Source organism: Phlebotomus papatasi, chromosome 2 (genome assembly GCF_024763615.1).
Source record: "Phlebotomus papatasi isolate M1 chromosome 2, Ppap_2.1, whole genome shotgun sequence".
Classification (NCBI taxonomy): Eukaryota; Metazoa; Arthropoda; class Insecta; order Diptera; family Psychodidae; genus Phlebotomus; species Phlebotomus papatasi.
This window is the reverse complement of record NC_077223.1, coordinates 63,156,417-63,176,379: the sequence shown is the minus strand read 5'-3', so window position 1 is coordinate 63,176,379 and position 19,963 is coordinate 63,156,417. Positions and strand designations below refer to the sequence as shown.

The 19,963-nt window shown below is 31.9% G+C and overlaps 1 protein-coding gene across 1 annotated transcript; it reads right to left on the bottom strand.

Annotated features, from left to right (window-relative positions):
- Positions 1-4,105: 4,105 nt before the first annotated feature.
- LOC129802637 (organic solute transporter alpha-like protein) lies at positions 4,106-10,607 on the bottom strand. The gene is made up of 5 exons (XM_055848609.1): positions 10,135-10,607; positions 9,942-10,048; positions 7,770-7,995; positions 4,512-4,764; positions 4,106-4,436 (listed from the first exon to the last, which is right to left on the bottom strand). Exons 1-5 carry the CDS (start codon positions 10,357-10,359, stop codon positions 4,273-4,275), a joined length of 975 nt encoding a protein of 324 aa, XP_055704584.1. The 5' UTR covers positions 10,360-10,607; the 3' UTR covers positions 4,106-4,272.
- Positions 10,608-19,963: the final 9,356 nt, after the last annotated feature.

Sequence of the window (19,963 nt, the reverse complement as noted above, 5' to 3'; positions counted from 1 at the left end):
GTGAAAAATAATAAATAAATGATTTATTTAAAGCATAAATTAATTTTAATCATTTTAATTTTATATAATAATGGCTTCGGCACACATTTTAGATCGTGGGAAAATTTCGTGCAGTCGAAATTCAAATCCCTTTCTTTCTTACACGCTTCGCATATGTCTATCTCATTATTTCGTTTCGTACTCTTCTTCTTCGTTTAAACATCATAACAAGTTAAATTTAGCTCAGTCGAATTTGGAATGCGAAAAGATGAAATAGACATATTCATAAAATTTTCCTGATCTAAAAGGTGTGATGGAGCCATATCCAATTAAAAAAGAATAATTTCTAAATCTGGGATAATTTCAAATTTCATGGTGCTAACACACCTTTTCAATTTAATAAAATTCAATCGATTCAAATTCTCATGGCGCTAGCACACCTTTTCAATTGAGTGAAATTCAATCGATTGAAATTCTACCTCTTACTCGTTCAAACTTAAATTTAGATGTGACTGTTTCTTTCTGCCAAATGAAAATTGAAATTTCATTTTCAATTTTCGTTTGATAAAGAAAGACAACAATATCTGATTTAAAGTTTGAAAGAGTAAGAGATAAATTTCAATCGATTGAATTTCATTCAATTGAAAAGGTGTGCCACCGCCATTACTCTTTCAAACTAAAATAAGATTATGTTTATCTCTTTCTGTCAAATGAAAATTAGAATTTCAATTTCATTTTCAATTTTAATTTCAAATTTCATTTGAGAGAAAGAGATAGCTTTTCTGATTCAAGTTTGAAAGAGTAAGAGGTGAAATTTCAATCGATTGAATTTTTCTCAAATGAAAAGGTGTGCCAGCACCTTCAGAACAGAATTTAATTTTTTTATTTATACCAAAATTGATTTTGCTGTCGTCCAAAATTGTTTTTCTTACTGCACAAACTTGATCTTTTTTACTGATCAAATTAGATTTTTTAATTAACAAACTGTGATATTTTTACTAACTAGTACTCAGGTACTTGGAAGAGTGCAATAGACACATGCAAAACGTTTTGGTTAGAAATGGATGGAATTTTCAATCGCATGAAATTTTCTCGATCTAAAAAGATTGCTGTAGGCATTAGTGAACCAGATAGATTTTTTATTGACAAAAATTTGACGTTTTATCAAATTTGTTTTTTTTCTGACGAAATTATATATTTTTTATTATTATAGTTTTTATAGTATATTATAGTATGAAATTATAGTTTTAGAGTACATTTTAATTTCTTTTCTAACCAAAATTGTATTTTAACTGGCCAAATTTGATGTCCGGAAAGTCTATCAAGCTTCGCACACACTCTGGCTTCCAACAATTTATATTTTGCCCTTATTGCTAAAAGTTGCGACAGTTAATAATAATCCTTACACATTCAACAAATTTATGTATATATTGAAAAAGTTTTTCGTTTATCCTACACATACACAAGCATAGGGAATTTGCTTCAATATGGACATAAATTTGTCTGGTGGTGTAGACGCCATAAGAGACTCAATTTAAAATGTATAAGGGAATTGTTTCTAATTCGGGACAGTGTGTAATTTTGAACACTTTGTCGGTAAAATTGGACACTATAAACAAATTGATTAAAATTACGGATTTTTCTTCAAATATATAATGAATTATGTATTCTATTTAAAGATTTATTTTTTAGAAGATTTTAACACTAAATTCGTTGGATTGTGAATATTATTTGAACAAAAATTGCTTTGTTGAGACTTCACTGTGAGCTGTGCAGTTTCTTACAAGAATTATGACAGATTTTTTTTTAATTTACTTCGGTCTTACTTACCTGTGGTGAAGCTCCAATAAGTTTTCTTAGATATTTTTAAATGATTTAATTAAATATTTATTTAATACTGTGTTAATTCACGTGACTAATGATTTGTTCATTAGATTCGAGGTAAAATTTGCCTTGCATTTTACGTGATTTTCATGTAGAAAAAAGACAATTTTATGAGAGGTGTACCAGTGAAGTGATAACTTCTTATTTTGTACAGGTGTTTTTTCTCGAAATCTGTAAATTTTTAGTTTTTGTGATGAGTAGGTTTTGTAAATGCCTAAAGAAACAAAGAATCATCATTTCTACGAACGAGACATATTGCTTGGTGTGCCAAAGTCAAACCTCTTTAATTATTATTAATCGTATTGAGACACTTTATATGGTATTACAATGTACTCGTTACAATGTGCCTCGTGTTGGAAAAATCTGCTGATTATAGATCGCTCAGGAACGCCTTCCCGGTAGTGAATGCTTCTTTAATGAATTATATGGAAAGTTTCCGGGATTTTTGAGACTACCTCATCGTTAATTCAAATAAACAGGAACAGGGATTGGTAAGTTAGATTATTGAAATGGATGATAATCTTGACAACAATTTGCATCCTATTGAGGTGAATTAGCTGTCCGAAATTACAAACAAAGTGTTCAGAATTACAAGCAAGATGTCCAAAATTATAGTCAAATATATGTTTGCATTTTTAATCATTTTTATACGTATTAAGATTAATTTCAGAAAAGAACGTGTAATAAAATGCTTAGCAAGGTTCTAAAAGAACATTTCTGAAAAAGAAGTAACAAAAAACTTGATTTTGTACTGATAATACTGCACTTCAAACTTAGAACAATGGTGTTTATATGCACCCCGTCCCAAATTACAAGCACGATAGATACGATCGATATAAATTAGTCATCAGCGGAATTTCTTCTTTTGCGCTTTTTTCTTATCAATCAGTAGACTTTTTTCGAGTATCAGTTAGTTCTTCTTTAGTCATGGTACTTGGTGTTAAAGTAAATATATTTGTGATTTGCATCAATCTGTTAGGGAGAAAATCGAGCATCCAACACGACACTATTCACCTTGAAGAAAAGATATACAAATGTCTAGTTTGTATCCTCTCCGCCGTATATTAATTTTAATCAATTTTTGTCCTTTGTACAGTATTTTCCGATATTCCCGACCATACATCTGTTGTTGAAAACTCCCTAATTTAATGCTCCGCAACTTTGTTTATATTGAAGGTAATTTGCACAAAGGAAGAGATTCCTATTGAGAATTGCTGCATTTATTAACGAGATTTCTCGTCTTATCCCAAAGCTTTGCTACAGGATGCATACCGCACGGATTAAACGTTCTATTTGGAGATAGAGACCTTTGAACCTGGTGGCTTCTCTTCCCAAAATGCTGTAAGAATATTTGGATGAGACTGATGAAAGCGACGACGTATAGAATAATAATTCCATACAAGTTTTGATAAATCTAATTTTGATTTCTGGATTGAATATAATTGTCAGTCAGACATTCATATTCGCACAACTTGCTTCAAATTTATCTAAATTGAAATTTCATACAGACAATGCGTGACCCTCAGAGTTGTATTTGAAAGACTAATGAACTCTTATAGGGAAGCGGGATGATCAATATATATGGGAGCTTTAGATGAGTTCTTATAGTGAAGTACTTAAATTAGTATTAAAAATTTAATTTATAGCTTAACATCTTACTTGGAATGAACAATTCAGAAAATTGGAAGTAGGTTCAAGTATTTATGGTCAAATGGAAAAATAATTTAAACAAAAAAATTGAACATATATTTTTTCATTAATTTACTTGTTTTTGCAATTTGATAATAGTGCAATGTTAAAAACGATTGTTAATTCAAAGTGACATAAAATAGGGTATTGGCATTTAGGGGTGCAGCTACCAGTCCAATCCATTAGGCCAACATAATTTATTCAATTTCACGTACAACTCTTTGGACTGTGTTCCCCTTAGGCAAATAATACAAAAAGCAAAAACTCAAAAAGAGAAAAATTAAGCTAAATGTGGTCACTGTTGATTTTGGCTGTTAATCAATCATGGAGACTAATAGACACGATCACTCGATCTTTGACTAATGGTTCCTCCTGATTAAAAGACATATCACCTTTAATGTCCATCGCCGTCTTAATGCTGGCTCAGTGTAAAGTGGTAGAAAAGTTTTTCTCGCATTGTATAAACCACCTCAGTTCTACTAAATTCAATTAACATTGATAATTCTAACCAATTTCATCTTGAAATTTGAAGTAAAATATAGTTCAAACAAAATTTTTAATCGTTTTCTATCAAATTTATTTAGGTTTCCATCTATAAGATGATTCTCCCATATTGTATCCACTTAATTATAAATAACTTAATGAGGGAAGAGAGGTTTTGTTTTATAATTTATCACAATAAATAGCACTTATTTTTAGGGTTTTTTTTTGGTTAAGATCCTACATGTACTCAACTGTTGTGTTAACACTGAGGTTACTCGTTGTGATCGACGTAGATCGGTAGACTGTGTGAACCTGTGGCTTCTTCAGCGGCTTTCGATACAGTTTTATAGCCCAGATTGACAAAAACATCATCTGAATGAGTATCAGTAGATTTATCACAACTGAAAAAAAACCATAAATTATATCAATCACAAAAGACTTAAGACGCACTAAGACAGCAATTAACAAAATTTTACCATTCTTGTACACATGAGGCGTCAGAGGATAATTGCAAGGGAAGTTAACATTAGTCACCACCAAGTCTGCAATTGTTGGTTGAATTTTGCACATGAGCAGAACCAATTGAACTACCAGGTACTTCTGCATAATTTTGTAATAGGGGAAATAAGGAGCGATCATCCTCATAAGCATTTGAAGACCCCATATGCAGCAACAAATCGAGATGATTACGAAAGGAATGAAGTAAAAACGAATAGAATTGTAAAAGTTCTGAAAATAAAAAGCGTAAAATGATTATTTTTTGCTATATTGTAACAAAATTGTGTGATTAAAAGACAATTTGGTACGACTATCGTGGAAAAATAAATACAAAAAATACATTTATCGTCACGATTCTGATCGCAATTAACAAGTGAGTTGATTTCGTGTCTTGCTTAGCAGATGTTTAATGTAAAACATAAACCATTTCTTGACTCTACAATTAGTAACCAAAAGTAAACATATAAGAATTATGAGGAAATAAATTAAGTAAATTTTGGTTTGTTTTGTAAACAACTTTAAAAAAATGGAAGAGAACAAATATCTTAATTTCTGGACGATATTTTCGGTCCAGGTCAAAGTCCCGAATTCTTAAAAGTGTCATGGCTATGTTGTCACACGTCGCTGAAAGTATGAATTAAAAAAAAACTCTTAATTTTTAGTTTGAAAAAATTAACATGATAATTTCGCTACTTTTAAGTTGTTCGTAAACGTGCAATATTTAGTTTTTTACTACTCTTTTATACAGTATTTCTCATTAACCTGAAACCCGTTCTTTGTATCAAAATTTTTAAAACTTTAAGATTAAAGACTTTAAGACTTTTAAGATTAAAATTCGAATTAAATATATTTTATTATTATGTTGAAAAAATATGTCAAGGAAAGTTGCTGTTTTTTTTAGTATGCGTGACCCACGTAATAACCTTTCAACCCATTCCTTACCGTGGTATTATACAACATACGCAAATTGAGTGATTTTAGATGATTTATTCTGGGCAATTTTTATCCGCATTGCTGTTTGGAATGGATTTTTAAATTCAGTGACCGTTAAGACGTGTGTTTGACAGGGGCTCCCCGCACCCCCAGAATAGATTAAAAAATAAAAAAGTCATCTATTAATCTGTAGGAAACTAATCCCTAAATATGAACATTTTATCTCAAGTATTTCTGGCACATTGACTAAATGGGTTCAACATTACACAGGTGTGCGTCGATTTTTGTTGATTTAAAGATATTACTCTTTTATGATAGAAAATTATTTAAATATTTATTCCACATAAATATTCTGAAAAAAAACTGTCTCAGAAATATTTTTCTTATATCTCCGTCACACCTTTATGATCAGGAATATTTCAAGAAATCAAAAATCGTATCCCTTTACTCCTCAACTACTTTGCATATCTTATCTTTTCGTACACAAATTTGAATTGAACAAAATTAAATTTATTTGTATGTTTGATGTTCAAAAGAACAAAACGGATGCTAAAATGTAAATATGCAGAACGCTTCAGTCAGCGTAAAAGGATGTGAATTTTGATTTCATGAAATTTTTCAGGGGTGGAATGATAACTTTTCGACACTATCGAATCGATAGTATCGAGAAATATATATCTGTTGGATTGAGGGAATGTCAACTTATTACGGATTGTTGATGGGCTATTTATTGCGACATCCAGACATCCTTAAAAGAATGAGACTGTTTCTAAACATCTATATTAACCCTCTAACGGTGTTTTCTTAAATATGCGAAAAAAAGTTCTAAAACAATGTTTTCTAGGATAATATGATCCAATAAAGTCGAAAAAACCATCCATTCTTCATTATCTCTTTTAGTTTAGGCGCTAGGTGAGAAAATATAAAATTTTTTTGAAACTCTTTTTGCTTCTAAAATTCACATTTTTAGTTTTTTCAATTTTCTTAAATAAAATATACAAAGTAGAACGACATATCTTTCAGTAAAAAATAAATTTATTTTAGTCAGATAACTTTAAATCGGTATTTTTATGGAAATTGGAAATGAGTTTTTTTGCACAAATATTTTTTTATTACTTTTTCTCTGATCTATCACACAAAACTGGGAATAGCAAAAAAACGAAGAGTCAAAATGAGTTCAAACTTTCAAGAGATGTTTATAAGACTACTACCGAGGACACTATAGCACTTATAAATAAATAAAACCTTTATAGTCCCTGTAAATGTGATTTTTGTGAAGACCGCCTGGAGGCGGTCTTACCCGTTAGAGGGTTAATTACAGGAATTGGAGCTATCGTTTAAAATTTTCAGAATCGACAGTCGATAGTATCGAAAATAAGTTATCATGTCACCCCAAATCTAAATTATGAATCGAAGCCATTAGAACAATTTTTAGTCATAGTTTCAGAGTTAATAGGGGAAAGTGGGGCACCTTTGAACTGGGGTACATTTAAAATAGGGTTCCAAACTCTTATTTTCAAACAGCAGTAAGCCTTGTTGTAATATAATTTCCATTTTAAAAAGGCAAAAAACAAACGAGCAGTAAAAAATTCAAAATGGGCAGTAAAAAATTAAAAATGAGCAGTAAAATATCTAAGTACGGTCGGTAAAAAACTTAAATCTGTACAAAAATGGGTCTAATTTATATATTTAACATTTAAAATTGTTGCAGATAGAATGAGAAGCCTTTTATTTTCCCTTTGCCAGAATTTCGACGATATTATTCACTGTTTTGAATTTTTTTGTTACTGCTCAATTATACAATGCCTTTTAAAAATAGGAGGAAGAAGCTCTGTTATAAAGCCGCCCCAATTCAAAGACACCCTACTCCCCCCTAATATATAATACGTGATAGTACAAATTACCTTCAAACTCTATTTTATTAATTAATCATTAATTAATTGACCTTTATGACTGGTTTTGTAATCCAAAATTTATTACAAGTTCCCCTATACATTATTTAGAAATGTAATAAAGTTAAGATGAAGAAGGCACATAACTTCATACCATAAGTTACTGGTCTGAAAATAAACCTTTTGCTGATGTACGTGATATTACAAATAACCTAGACGGACTTTGTTTCTGAAACTAATAAAACTACTTAATCACCACGTTTAGTAAGGTAATAAAAATGAAGAAGCTATTCTTTAGGAAAACTTTAATGATATGAAATCAAGTTCAATTCATATGATTTCACTTTTCAAGTTTGGTTCAAGTTTATCGATTACTTTAATGAAATTAAAGTCATTTCGACCAACACTTACCGGTTCGTCGACGTAGATCGCGGTCAGCATGACATAGAGGACCCCCTGGACCACTACAAACTGACCGATCAGGAGGCGAATTGAGAGGAATTTGACTTTGTTGATGGATTCTCCATTCCTGAGGCAGCCATAGAAGAGGCAGAAAGGCGGTACTCTCATGTTAAGCGCATTGTCGCCGGCGATTTTTATGAAGTTGCTCTCGCCGCTCGCGTACTCGATGACGAGGCTGCAAGTTGAGGTAAGGTGAGAGAGGAAGGTAGATCTTGCACATGGAAAATTACAAGAGAGTGGTCTCGAGTGGCCGTCGAGAGGGAAATCTGACTGCACTGTGCGCAGTGTCTATTGCAAGTTTATTTTGAAATGCAAACATGCTAGGTGAAATTACCCATACATCGAGCCGAGTTGTACCGAAGAATTATGGCTTGAAAGGTGTATCATACAAGGTATTTTAAGGTAATTGATATCAATTGAGAGTTTGTTTTACTCGATATCAGCGGAACATTTGATAGAAGTCTTAATGTAATTGATTTAAAATCTATTTTTAACAGGGAAATCTACGCATTGCTGGATTTTCTTTTCGTCTAGAAAATAGCGAAGAATAAAAATTATATATCAGTTAGAAAATTTAAATAGTTAGATTATTTTGCGATATTCTTCATTTAGTTATTTTTGTATAAAATTAAGAGCCCGACCATCCTTAAAACATACACATAAGTTAATGAAATAAGGCTATAGTGAACATCAGCTGACATTTCAAATCTATTATATAAAGTAAATTAGCTTCAAAAACTTTCAATGGAGGTACAAATACCAGATTTTAACGAAGCAGATAAAAAAAATTAAATAAAGTAAAAAAGAAATTGTAAAATATTGAAGATCATTCAGTAGGGGCAAGCGCGCCTACCATCGAACGACTCAAGCTTATAGAAGAATTCATTTTTTTCAACATATTTTTAATAAATTTGGCCCATTCTAATATTATATCTTAATAGTTATTCCAATGCCTCATTTTCCTGAAAAGAGCCAGGGGTCAAATCCATTAGGAACATAGCAAAAAGATAAGTTGTCCGAAACTTGAGTTATCCGAGGTAGCGCGCCTTCTCCTATTGAGTTCAGTGAACTCAGATCTTCTAAAATTTGACGAACATTTTAGCCGATATTGTGACATCTAGCTACAAAATATTCTTTACCAAAAATTAAATTAAATTAAAGTTTCTCAATAAACTTGAAAAATAACCTCGATGAATGGAAAACTCTGTTTTATCAACAAAAACTTTAATAACTTTAATTTAAAAGCAAAATATCTAAATGATCAGTGGTTATAATAATTTACATTTTTTCAGAAACCCCTGGTCAATCACTTTCCTTATCGCGTTTTATTTTTAAATTTTCTTACAAATTGGCTTTTTATCTGGAATAAATTTTGAGACATTAATTCGGCTATTTACTGTTCAATTCGCATCTCCAGAACACAATTTTTAATATTCAATGCTTAAAAAATTTTCAAAAGTTTTGCTCGAGAGTTTGGTAAATACTACTAAGACGGCGGTAGACGTAAATTTTTTTTCTCTATCTATCTGACCACAACAAATTTAGATATTTTAACTCGGATATTTACTATCCTATTCGTATTGCGGGACAAGACTTTTAATATTCAATGGTTAAATTACTTTCCAACGTTTGCTCGCGGGGTAGGTTAACACTTCTAAGATGGCAGTAGACGTAAATTTTCTTAAATTTTTGAGACCGTTTCGAGAACCTTTCAAATCATAATTAATTGAAAATTCTTAATCAATTTTTTTCATTAAAAAAATACTTTAGCGATTTGCAATAAACTCCAACAGAACACAGCTACAAAATGTTAAACTGAACATCAGTAATATCAAATGAATAAAGTTTTTTATTCACAAGTTCCACCAAAAGGCCCAAATGCATCAAGAGAATCCCACACAGAAAATTCTCTACCAGCCACTGAATATTTTTCTACATTTAGAAACTTTATTTCCACTATTTTCATGCACATTTCCCACCCAGCGAAACCACAATTATGCAAAATATCTACTTCTTTTCCATTGTTGAGTAACTCAACTGGATTTAATTGCACCTTTGCCGTTTGAGGTAATCTTGCGAAAGTGAAAATTCTTCTGTCGATAGTTTCTTGGACAATCTTACCATTTGATTTGGAAGGCAGCAAATCCAAATGTTAACACTGCAATCATCTCTGCCAGCAAGAAGAATCTCGGGATGATCATGGATACGAAGCAAACCAGGGAGACAATCTGGGAGAACAAGAGACGAATAAAAAAAAGTCTGTTCGCTCTATCAGTTATCGACGTGTTTTTTATGGAATATGTTGGATCAGCACCTGATAAATGGCACACAAAGTGACTGTGCGAGATTTGTAGGGTTTTGGTGTGTTTTCCAGGAGGAATCTCACTTGCGTCCAGAAGATGGTGATGGTGGTGATGAACACACATCCACCAATTGCAATGCAAGTGACTATCGGGGCAGAAATTCCTGAGAACATTTCACTAGCACTCGGTAAATCATCATTGAGACACTTGAAATTATTCCCACTGACACCCTCCATTTCGAACCACTTGAGAAATCCCTTAGAAAGCACCCAGAAAAGAGCTCCTGCACCAATGGGAGAGCCTCAAAATATGAGCTGACTGAACTCCACAGAGACTTTTCCTCGACTCAGCCACAGCACAATATCACACAAAACTTTGGGAAAATGTGCTGGCGATTTGCGAGTAAAGGCACTATCACCTGGCAAGAGCTAACGAAGAACTGAGCGCTCATAGCTCAACTGGGGGAACTTTAATAATCAAGATTATCAGTCCATTCGTCATCACCTTGCAACCAACAAACATTTGATACACATACTTTTCATCCACACACACTTTTCACGCGTTTTATCAAACATACAACACCACATGGGTTTACAGAGTAGATGTGCCCGGTAATGTTGGCATAATTCAAAAACGTTGAAGATTGCAGAGATCACCGAACTTCTCAATTACAAATTTTCAAGGTAGAATTTTTCGCGCGTTTCGCCAAAAGGTGCAAAAGATTTGATAGATGACTTTACCTGAAGGATATAATACTTGTCCGATTGCCCCTGTCATGGCACAAGTGAAGATGCCTTCGAGAGCAATTATTATCAGGCATTAGGGATCTTCAAGGCATCCGCAAGTTGAATTTATCTTTTGAGATTACTCTATTGTAAATCTTCTTTAAAAGAAAATATTTTTACTCCCATAAAAGTCACATAGAATTTATGGCTGAGGAAACTGTAATATGAATTAGGAAGTTGTAAAGCCCAACATATCTCTGGTAATTCTCCCCAATTTGAGATAAGAAAACTTGTAAATAACAATTAATATGAAAAAAACCAAAAGAAAACAATTCTGAAAACGTGATTCTTTTTTTAAATAAGAAAGGAGACTGAATTACAAAATTTTTAAATAATTGTAATTTAAGTAATTGTAAAGCTTGCATTCACAATAAAAGTAACGAAAACTTTATAGGATTCTTATTTTCTTTCCTTGAACTTCAACTTTAATAAAATATAAGAACGCATCATGGCTTTGTCAAATGAATGAGCTCATCAACTTTGCCCTTTGCCCTAAAATTAGTTGCGAATTTAGTTGTTTCACTGAAGATAATTCTTAATCGGTAAGTACGAAGCAGAATGAGAATCATTCTTACGGTTTAACCCTTTAACGACGAGCCGGTTTCCACTGACCGAAAATCACCAATAAATATGAAACCGATAAACAAAACTTGTCAAACGTCTTACATCTAACCTTCGAAAAGCCATAAGAGTCTAATTTGGTGTATTTTTTGACTCTATGAACGATAGAAACAAAAATAGCTAAAAATTTTAAGTAATTTTTCTGACGATACCATTAACTGATAATTTTCATTCTAATCAAAAATATTATGTTTGAGTATTGTAGTTTCTTTTTCCAAAGCGGTTTTGCTTAAAAAAACTGTAAGTATAAAAAATAATTAAAATCAATTTTCAATATGAGAATTTAAAAATTCGTAATTTTTTAGCTTCAAAATTTACTATACAGCAAATAGCTGGGACTTACAAAAAATATCCTAGATTCCTTCAACCTTCTACTTTACAATTATGTGCAAATGTAAAAAAAAAAGTTTAGGTGGTCAGAAAAAATTATTTTCTTTATGGGACACCGGTGTTCCAATCGTCCTTAAAGGGCTAAGCCATTTTTATAGTCGTCAGTTCAAAACCGGTTTCAACCGTTTCATGGATCACGTAATATTTTGCTCAAAACCGCATGAAAGCAATACGAAGAAGCAGATGATCCATAAAGTATGAAAACTGTCATATAGTGACTTAAATTTGAAGGCAGGACACAAAGGTCTTTTCCGAAAGCGTCAGTGGAAATGGATTCAATCCAGAGTGAAAATACTTTGTTTTCCAGACTGAAAATTATCCATATAATGATTATTATGCTAAGTTAAAACCATTTTATATTTCCCGATTAATCTAAGACCTTTTAAATGAATTTCGTACTGGCCTCAATCGGATGAGAAATATTCTCTGAAGAATTGATTAACATTTGCAATTGAGAAAGCAACGGTTGAGTAATAATTCGTGATAGCCAACCCATGAATTACATCGAAAAATAAACGAATTTATCAAATTGTCAGCAGGATACCTTAAAATAAGGTTTTAAAAGGGGAAGGTGAAGGTGAGGAAAAAATTAAGATTGTGTTAACACAGATTAATTTGACTTATGTATGGGAATGCTCCAGATCCCAAGTAATTATGATGCATCATTTGGTCTTTATAGGCAAACACTTATACCCCTTATACCTGTAGCAGACAGCAAAAATTTCTAATCATCAAAAAGTAAAAAATTATTACGAGTGTAATGGATTTTTTCTGGACTTCATTCCTAAATAAACAAAATACTTTTTTCACAAAACCAAAAATTATTTTGTTTCAATCGTTGACGCCGAATTTAAAATAGTTGTCAGAAACCTAAAACTATTATTGAAGAATGACTGTACATTTCCTAATTAGTTTTAAAGAGGCAAGCGGCAAGAAGACCTCCCGTAGGGCCATAGATGATTCATGAAGAAATTATCACGACAGTCATCTTACAATAGGACTTAATAAAAAGAAAGATAAGGAAATATACCCAAGAAACAAATTATATCATATAAAAACATTTTATAAGTCATAGAACTGGAATTTTTACTTGATAAATCTTAAGAAGAATTTTGCCAAATTGTAGCAATAAATTCTTTATTTAATTCTTTAAAGATAAATGATTACGTCGCTTCTTAAAATGTATATTCAATTGTTAATAGGATCTTCTATAATTATACTGGAAAGAAGGACTCTTGGGAAATTTTTTCTTTTAAGAAGCCGGATCAGGCTGTTTAGGAATTTGACACCTTTAGAAATTAATATTATATATAAGCTTATGGTCTGAAGAGCGCTATAGGCGACTAATTATCGGGTCCGAACGGTCCTGACATTCTACTTTGCTTGCCCCGAATATGAAAAACCTGGAACCTAGATCGTTCTATTGAAAAATTTTACAAGTTTTACAAACAAAAAATAATAATAAAAAAAATATTATTTAAATAAAAAATAAATGTGCTTTCGTCTATTTAAAAGTCTAACGTAGCTTCGACTATTGATATTTGTATATATTTTATATATGTAAACTTTTTAAGTGGAAATATAACATTTGGATATTTATATTATAAATTTTAAATATCCTATTTAAAATATTGTGTTTAAGTTTACCTAATTCTTGACTCGTTTCTGTTTTGTGTCAATTATTCATAATTTTATAGAAGATATTTTATTTCAACCAATTTTTGTAAAAAAAAAATTGTCAATCTAATAATTTCTCTGTTCTTTGGCATACATAACTTAAAAAAAGTGTTGAAGACAAAAAGTGTTTAAAAAAATTGTAGCTCAACCATAATTTATTTATTATATTATGATGTTTATACTCTTCGATGAGTTCTTATGTCCCATGTATACAGGAAAGAATGTAGTAAAATTGTTCGTAAATGTCTGTGAATTCCCATTGGGGACTTACGAAATGCTTGTATATCGTATAATCCACAAAAAAGTTCGTAAAAGTTTGTATTTTTTTCCAAACATTGCTCGTAACACGATCAATACGCAATATTATTTCTGTGTATACCGTAATTCATTTAAATTCTTGAGTTAGTGTTTCAAAATACATTATTTCCCAAAGCAAATTTAACAAAAACCGCATTTCATATCGACCAACCAAATTTGTTTGGTGGTAATCGTGCCAATATGTGTGCAATGAGCCAACAATTATCTCTGTGCAGCCAAAGTCTCCGACGGAGAAATTGCACCAGAGCCGTCATACTGTGAAATCTATCGCTTCTGTCTCAGTTAAATGAAAGTCTTTTGGCCTAGCCACATGCCGTCCCAGGTGGGTGCCCCTTTCAACACACCTCAACTTCTATATTCACCCACACGATCAGTCTTCGTGACGCAGCATTTTGACTTCGTGATGATCTCTCTGGTTCAAGATCATTCGCTTCTGGTTCCCAGATAAGAATGTTTGAGGAAGCTCTGCAGATTTGTCTTTCTGACACTCACTTCCTCAGAAAAAAAGTCACAGTGATTACACATGTATATATATTTCCGAGAGCAGGAAAAGCCCACAAACGCGCGTGGAGTAAGATCAATAACTCAAAAGAAAGTAGATTTGAGTTCGTGTTATATCCTTTATTAGTCTATAGTGTAATGAAAGAGCAATAGTTAATCAATAAAGGGATACTGTGGATTTTCAGGGACAAGGTCCACCTGAAATTTCCTTATGTGGTTCTATAAAAATTAGCCACAGCTCATGCAAAACTTGTACAGGAATCATTTTTTAAATCTTCAAAAGTATTCGGTTAGAGCTAAATGAATTTTTCTTAAGAAAATGGGTAGTATTTTGTTGATAAAAATGGTCAGTAAAAATGAAAATTTGTAAGTAGTGAAATATTACTGGTAAAAGAAAAATTAACAAGTTATTTACAATTATGTTATGCACGCATAAAGTATTATGTAATGTAAAGTATTAAGTAAATACCAAAGAAAATGGTAAAGTTGCACTATTATGCTTACAAGTCTTATCAGAGATACTTACCAGTTTTTAAAGGGGTGCATCCTTTGGCCAACGCCTGATTAAATATTGTTGCTAAAAGTTTATTTGTAAACTCTTCAAAAGGCGCAACCTAAATTAAATTTTAGTTGCAAATAAGGAAGTTCAAAATTTCCGCCTTGCACAGAAGTCGTTTACATTATATCGCCTTTCATCTTCCAGCATAAAAAAAATTGCAAAAGTTTCTCCGTCAATAAGATAATTAGGAAGATGAAAATTGTGTATAGTACAGTTTCGTGAATTTGGTTACATGGTTTTTTACTTCATTAAAACAGCATTTACGAGAAGCTTGTCTTTTCCATTACTATAAATAAAAAAAAGTGCTTAAGTAGGGGAAGGCGTCTAGATTTCACACAAACTCTGGCTTCGAACATTTCATATTTTTTCCACTTTAGGGTAGTGTGTCTAAATTTCGGCATAGTTGCATGCAAGTGCTACAGTGTCGAGTTTGAAATGTATTTTAAATACAAATTGATTTTTTTCGTTACTTCTTTTTCAAAGAGTGTTACTTGAAACCTTGTAAACAGATTATAGTGTTTATTTCCTCTAAAATCATTCTTACTACATTTTAAAATGAATAAAAATGTAGATAGAGCTCTGGTGGCATATTTCGGCCATCTTCATTCTCAATGTCTTCTTGCCCATCCGGAATTTGCCATCAGTCATTTTCACATCATCTTGTTCGTCGAAGCGATATACTTTGTTATTGAGTTCTATAATCTCTAGAATACACGAAAACTTAAAATTCATGGAAGAGGAAGAAAAAGTAGCCGAAATTGTAAGCTGGTAAATTTGGTACACTTACCCTATAATTTTTATATCCATGAAAATAAGATTTTTTTCATGTTTTCTTCGTTTTAAACTGAGAATTTTTTAATAAAAAAAAATAGATAAATTTAATGGTCAATAAAAAACGCGTAAATTATTATTGATAAATAAATTAGTGAAATTGGTATAAATAAAAAATTCAATTGTGTTAAGTAAAAAAAAATTATTTTGGTAAGTAAAATATGAAAATGCTTCATAACGTTCATAACTCTTTAATTTACCCTTAGGGTAAGTGTGCCAAATTTCGGCATAGTTGCATGCAAGCGCTAAAGTTTCAAGTTTGAAATGTAATATCTTTAATAGAAATTGATTTTTTTTTATTCCTTCTACTTAAAGAGTGTTGCTTAGAACCTTTTAGACAGTTTATCGTTTTTATTTACTCTAAAATAATTCTTAATACATTTTAAAATGAATAAAAATGTAGACATAGCTTTGGTGCCCTATTTCGGCCACCTTCATTCTCATAGTTCCTTGCCCTTCAGAAATTCTTCCAATGCCTTTTTCATGTCATCTCGTTTGTCGAAGCTACGTTTTTTGTTATTCTTTTGCATTGTATAATCTCTAGAGTATGGAAAAATTAAGAATTCATGGAAATTCGAGGAACAAAAAAAGTGGCCGAAATTGCAAGCTGGCCGGAATTTGGGACACTTACCCTAGCCAATAATTATTCACTAATTTTTAATTTTTACTTACCATTCTAACCAAAAAATCAATCTGCAAAAGATAAAATTAAAAACCTATAATTTAAAATGATAACTCGAAAGTTCCATTTTCGAGAATTGAATTTTCCGAAAGTCATTCCATCAGTGTATTCTTGATGACTTCTTTAGTACAGTAACCATCCTGACCATCCTGGTGAGGAATTGTCATTTTTCCGGGCATCACAGAACTGTTGGAATTAGCATGTTCATCAGAAGGGAAAACATGCCGGAACATTACCTTGATTAGAAGATTTATCCTGGTTTCTTCAGGAAATTAAAGTTGTTCTGGTATTCCGTTGTCCATTTAATCAAATATACAGTCAAAATAATCACGTTGTTCATCGCAAGATTTCTCCTGGTTCCTCCAGGAAATCACAGATCCTCAGGGATTACGTTGTCTATTAAATGTTCACAAAAAAATATTCTGGTTTTTGGGACAATAGATAAGATAACACAAGAGGGATAAAATATAGACAACGGATTCCCAGAAAAGATCTGTGGTCTTCTGAAGCAACCTTAAGAAATCTTATGACTAAATTGAGTATTCTGGGCGTACTTGACTAAATAGACAACAAAATCCCAGAAAATGTACGATTTTATGGAAGAATCAAGAGAAATGTTCTGACCAACTTCAATATATTGGGCGAACTTGATGAAGTAAACAACGGAATCCCGGAAGATCTGTGATTTCCGTAGGAAGCAGGAGAACTCTCCTGTCCTATATTCTATATTATTTGTTCGAATTCTTTGAAATCGTAGACAATTAATAAGCTTTATGAAACGTCTCTTTTACCTTGCAAATTTGTTATTTCTTTTTTATTTTCTAAATTTAATTTAATTTTAATTTTCCGGAGATTTGACCTCTACTTAAGGAGTGCGAACAACCTTTTGACTATACGTTAACTCTACAAAGAAAACAATCTGCAACGCTATGCCTTTGCGTAAAGTTCCTGACAAAAAATTGGAATTTTTTTTATTTTAATTTTGCAAAATCAGATTTTTCAAAGATTACATAAAAAAAAGCATTTCTGCTGTTTGACTTCGGAGGTTGATCAGCAACGCTAAGACGGCAGCAGACTTCGATTTTTATAAATTTTGGCTTGTTATTTTTGCCCTATGTCCCCTATACAATTCAGAAATTGTTGATAGTTTTAAAGTTTTAAAATTTTTTAAACTGATTTAAAAGTTTATAAATTAATTCTTTTTTATGGATCATTGCGTGGGTTTATTAGGTTTATTAAAAAAATCTTGGATTCTCTGGCAAGTCTAAATCGTTTTCAAATCGATAATGAACTGAATATACGGCGATTAGTATGTTTTTGTTTAAAATTAAATTATATAATTCCTTTACGCAGAGTTCAGATTAGAGGTTTAGCCCAGTTCCCGTAGGTCTCAAAACCTAAAATAGCGAGCAATTTTATTGCTTTTTATGGGCGTAAAAAAGCAATGACCATGTAGAAAAACCTAGTCTGTTCTCTGTTAATAGATAATTTATCTTTAATAACCCGTTCCTAAGGCAGATTTTTCCAAAAACTCGTGATTGATAAGAAATGAGAGCAGTTAAGCCATAAATGGCTAAGGCCAGCTTCAGACTGAAGGTTTACCCCAGTTCCCGAAGGTATCAAAAATCTTAATAACAAGCAATTTTATTGATTTTTCAAAATCTAATCAATAATTTGCTCTTAATATTCAATCCTAAACAACAATTTCCTAAAAAATCATGCTTGATGAGGAATTAGATGTGTTAAGCCAGATATCTAAGCCTTAGGTCTGAAGCCCGTATAAGCCTTGGATCTGAAGCCAGTATTAGGGTAATCTTTGAAGTGTTCAAATCAGTTCAATATGTTGTACTTCGGTAAACAAGTTACAAAAAAAAATTTAAAAAGAAGTTCCGAGTTTTGAACACTTAACTTTTCCTCGCGAATGTGACTGTTAAACGACTTTATGAATTTTTAAATAATAATAAATTATTTTTGAGGTATATCATCAGACCCAGAGTTACAAGATCAAGCATTACAGAAAGTTGGGACGCTTTGACATACCTTTTATATGCTAATTGATTGTTTTATTTTCTAGGAACCCAGCATCCTCTATTTATGTTCAATCTACATAAATACTAGTGGTTATTGCGTATGATTTGTACTCCGGTTTATCTAATACAATAAATATACAAAATCATGAACAAAGCTCTTTTCATTTTCGTGAGAGATCAAACATTTCTCAATTGAAGTTGTTCTGATTGGCGGTCAAGAGGGTTAATAGAGTGCTTATCCCATTGATTGTATTAGCTTCAAGGAGATCAATTCACCAAGTGATTCAAGGCCTCTCATGGGACTTCTACGGGGATATCCTTAAGAGGATTTTGAGAGAATGTCACAAATTACCAAAGGACTCAATCCCCTTAGGAACTCAATATTGTGTGCTATTTCCGTGCGATTTTATTAATTAACCAAATTCAATCGTCTCCAAAATGTTGGATCATTCAATTTGTCTGCCAGCTTTGTGTTGACTAATTCGAAGAGATTTTTTTCGTCTATCTTCAATTCTTGCAAAGTATTTTAGGGGTGGTATTCACAAAAGCAGTTGGGGTAAACTTTAAGCAGAGGAAATTGAATTAGGCAACTTTCACTGAGACTTACCGCAATAATTGGCATTTATTGGGCTATTTTTGTGGTCTGGTATCCTCAGAACACTTTGGAAGCTCTCTCGAGGGAGTCTGCTCTCGAATATTCCTTCCAATTTGCCTCAACGACCCTCCAAATCAAGATACAACCTTCCTTGGGGGTATTTACCAGGAATTATTAAGGAAAAAATAAAATGTTTGAATCGATTCTCTTGAATTTTGTTTTCATTGCTGCTAGTTCTTAAAGCTTTCATGTATTTTATTTTACGTTTTTTTCTCAGCAGAATTAAATTTATGGTTACAAATTTTCATATTAATTCATTAATCAATTTATGAGGAAACATTTCGTATAATTTCCAATTTCCTGTGCAAAAATTTTGCACACATTTGAAGTCTTTTTAGGTTGTGACTGTACACCACACAAATAAATTGATATTTCATGTCATTAGTTCTATTGCTTTTTTATTTAGAAAAATAAATTATTTGAGTAAATTTCCATAGTCACAAATAACGACGCACAGTAACAGAAGGTTTTTGCTGTGAAATTTAAAGATAGAAAGTCGGAAAAATCCCAATAGAGTCAGAAGCATGTAAAAAGTCGTACCAAGAAGTAAACACATGGGTTTTGGGCGCCTGGAAAACATTTTTTTTGCTAAGAATTAAAAAAAAATCGGACTGTAGACGGAATTGTATACAAACATTATGCTACAATTGGGTGATTATCAAATGTTTTGGGTCGATGCTCTTCGGTCAATCACGTCAGAAGAGACTCCCATATTCCTTCAGAAGATCGTCAACAGTATGCAGTATTAGGGGGTTATCATAATTGTTCATTATTAACAATTATTTTCTATG

What these genes read in the sequence shown, in the direction of transcription:
- LOC129802637 (XM_055848609.1), bottom strand. Translation starts at nt 10,359, where the DNA reads ATGGAGGGTGTCAGTGGGAATAATTTCAAGTGTCTCAATGATGATTTA. An exon ending in CTTTGTGTGCCATTTATCAG is followed by an intron (nt 10,049 to 10,134) that starts GTGCTGATCCAA and finishes TTGTTCTCCCAG; the next exon opens with ATTGTCTCCCTGGTTTGCTT. An exon ending in GCTGCCTTCCAAATCAAATG is followed by an intron (nt 7,996 to 9,941) that starts GTAAGATTGTCC and finishes CTCAACTTGCAG; the next exon opens with CCTCGTCATCGAGTACGCGA.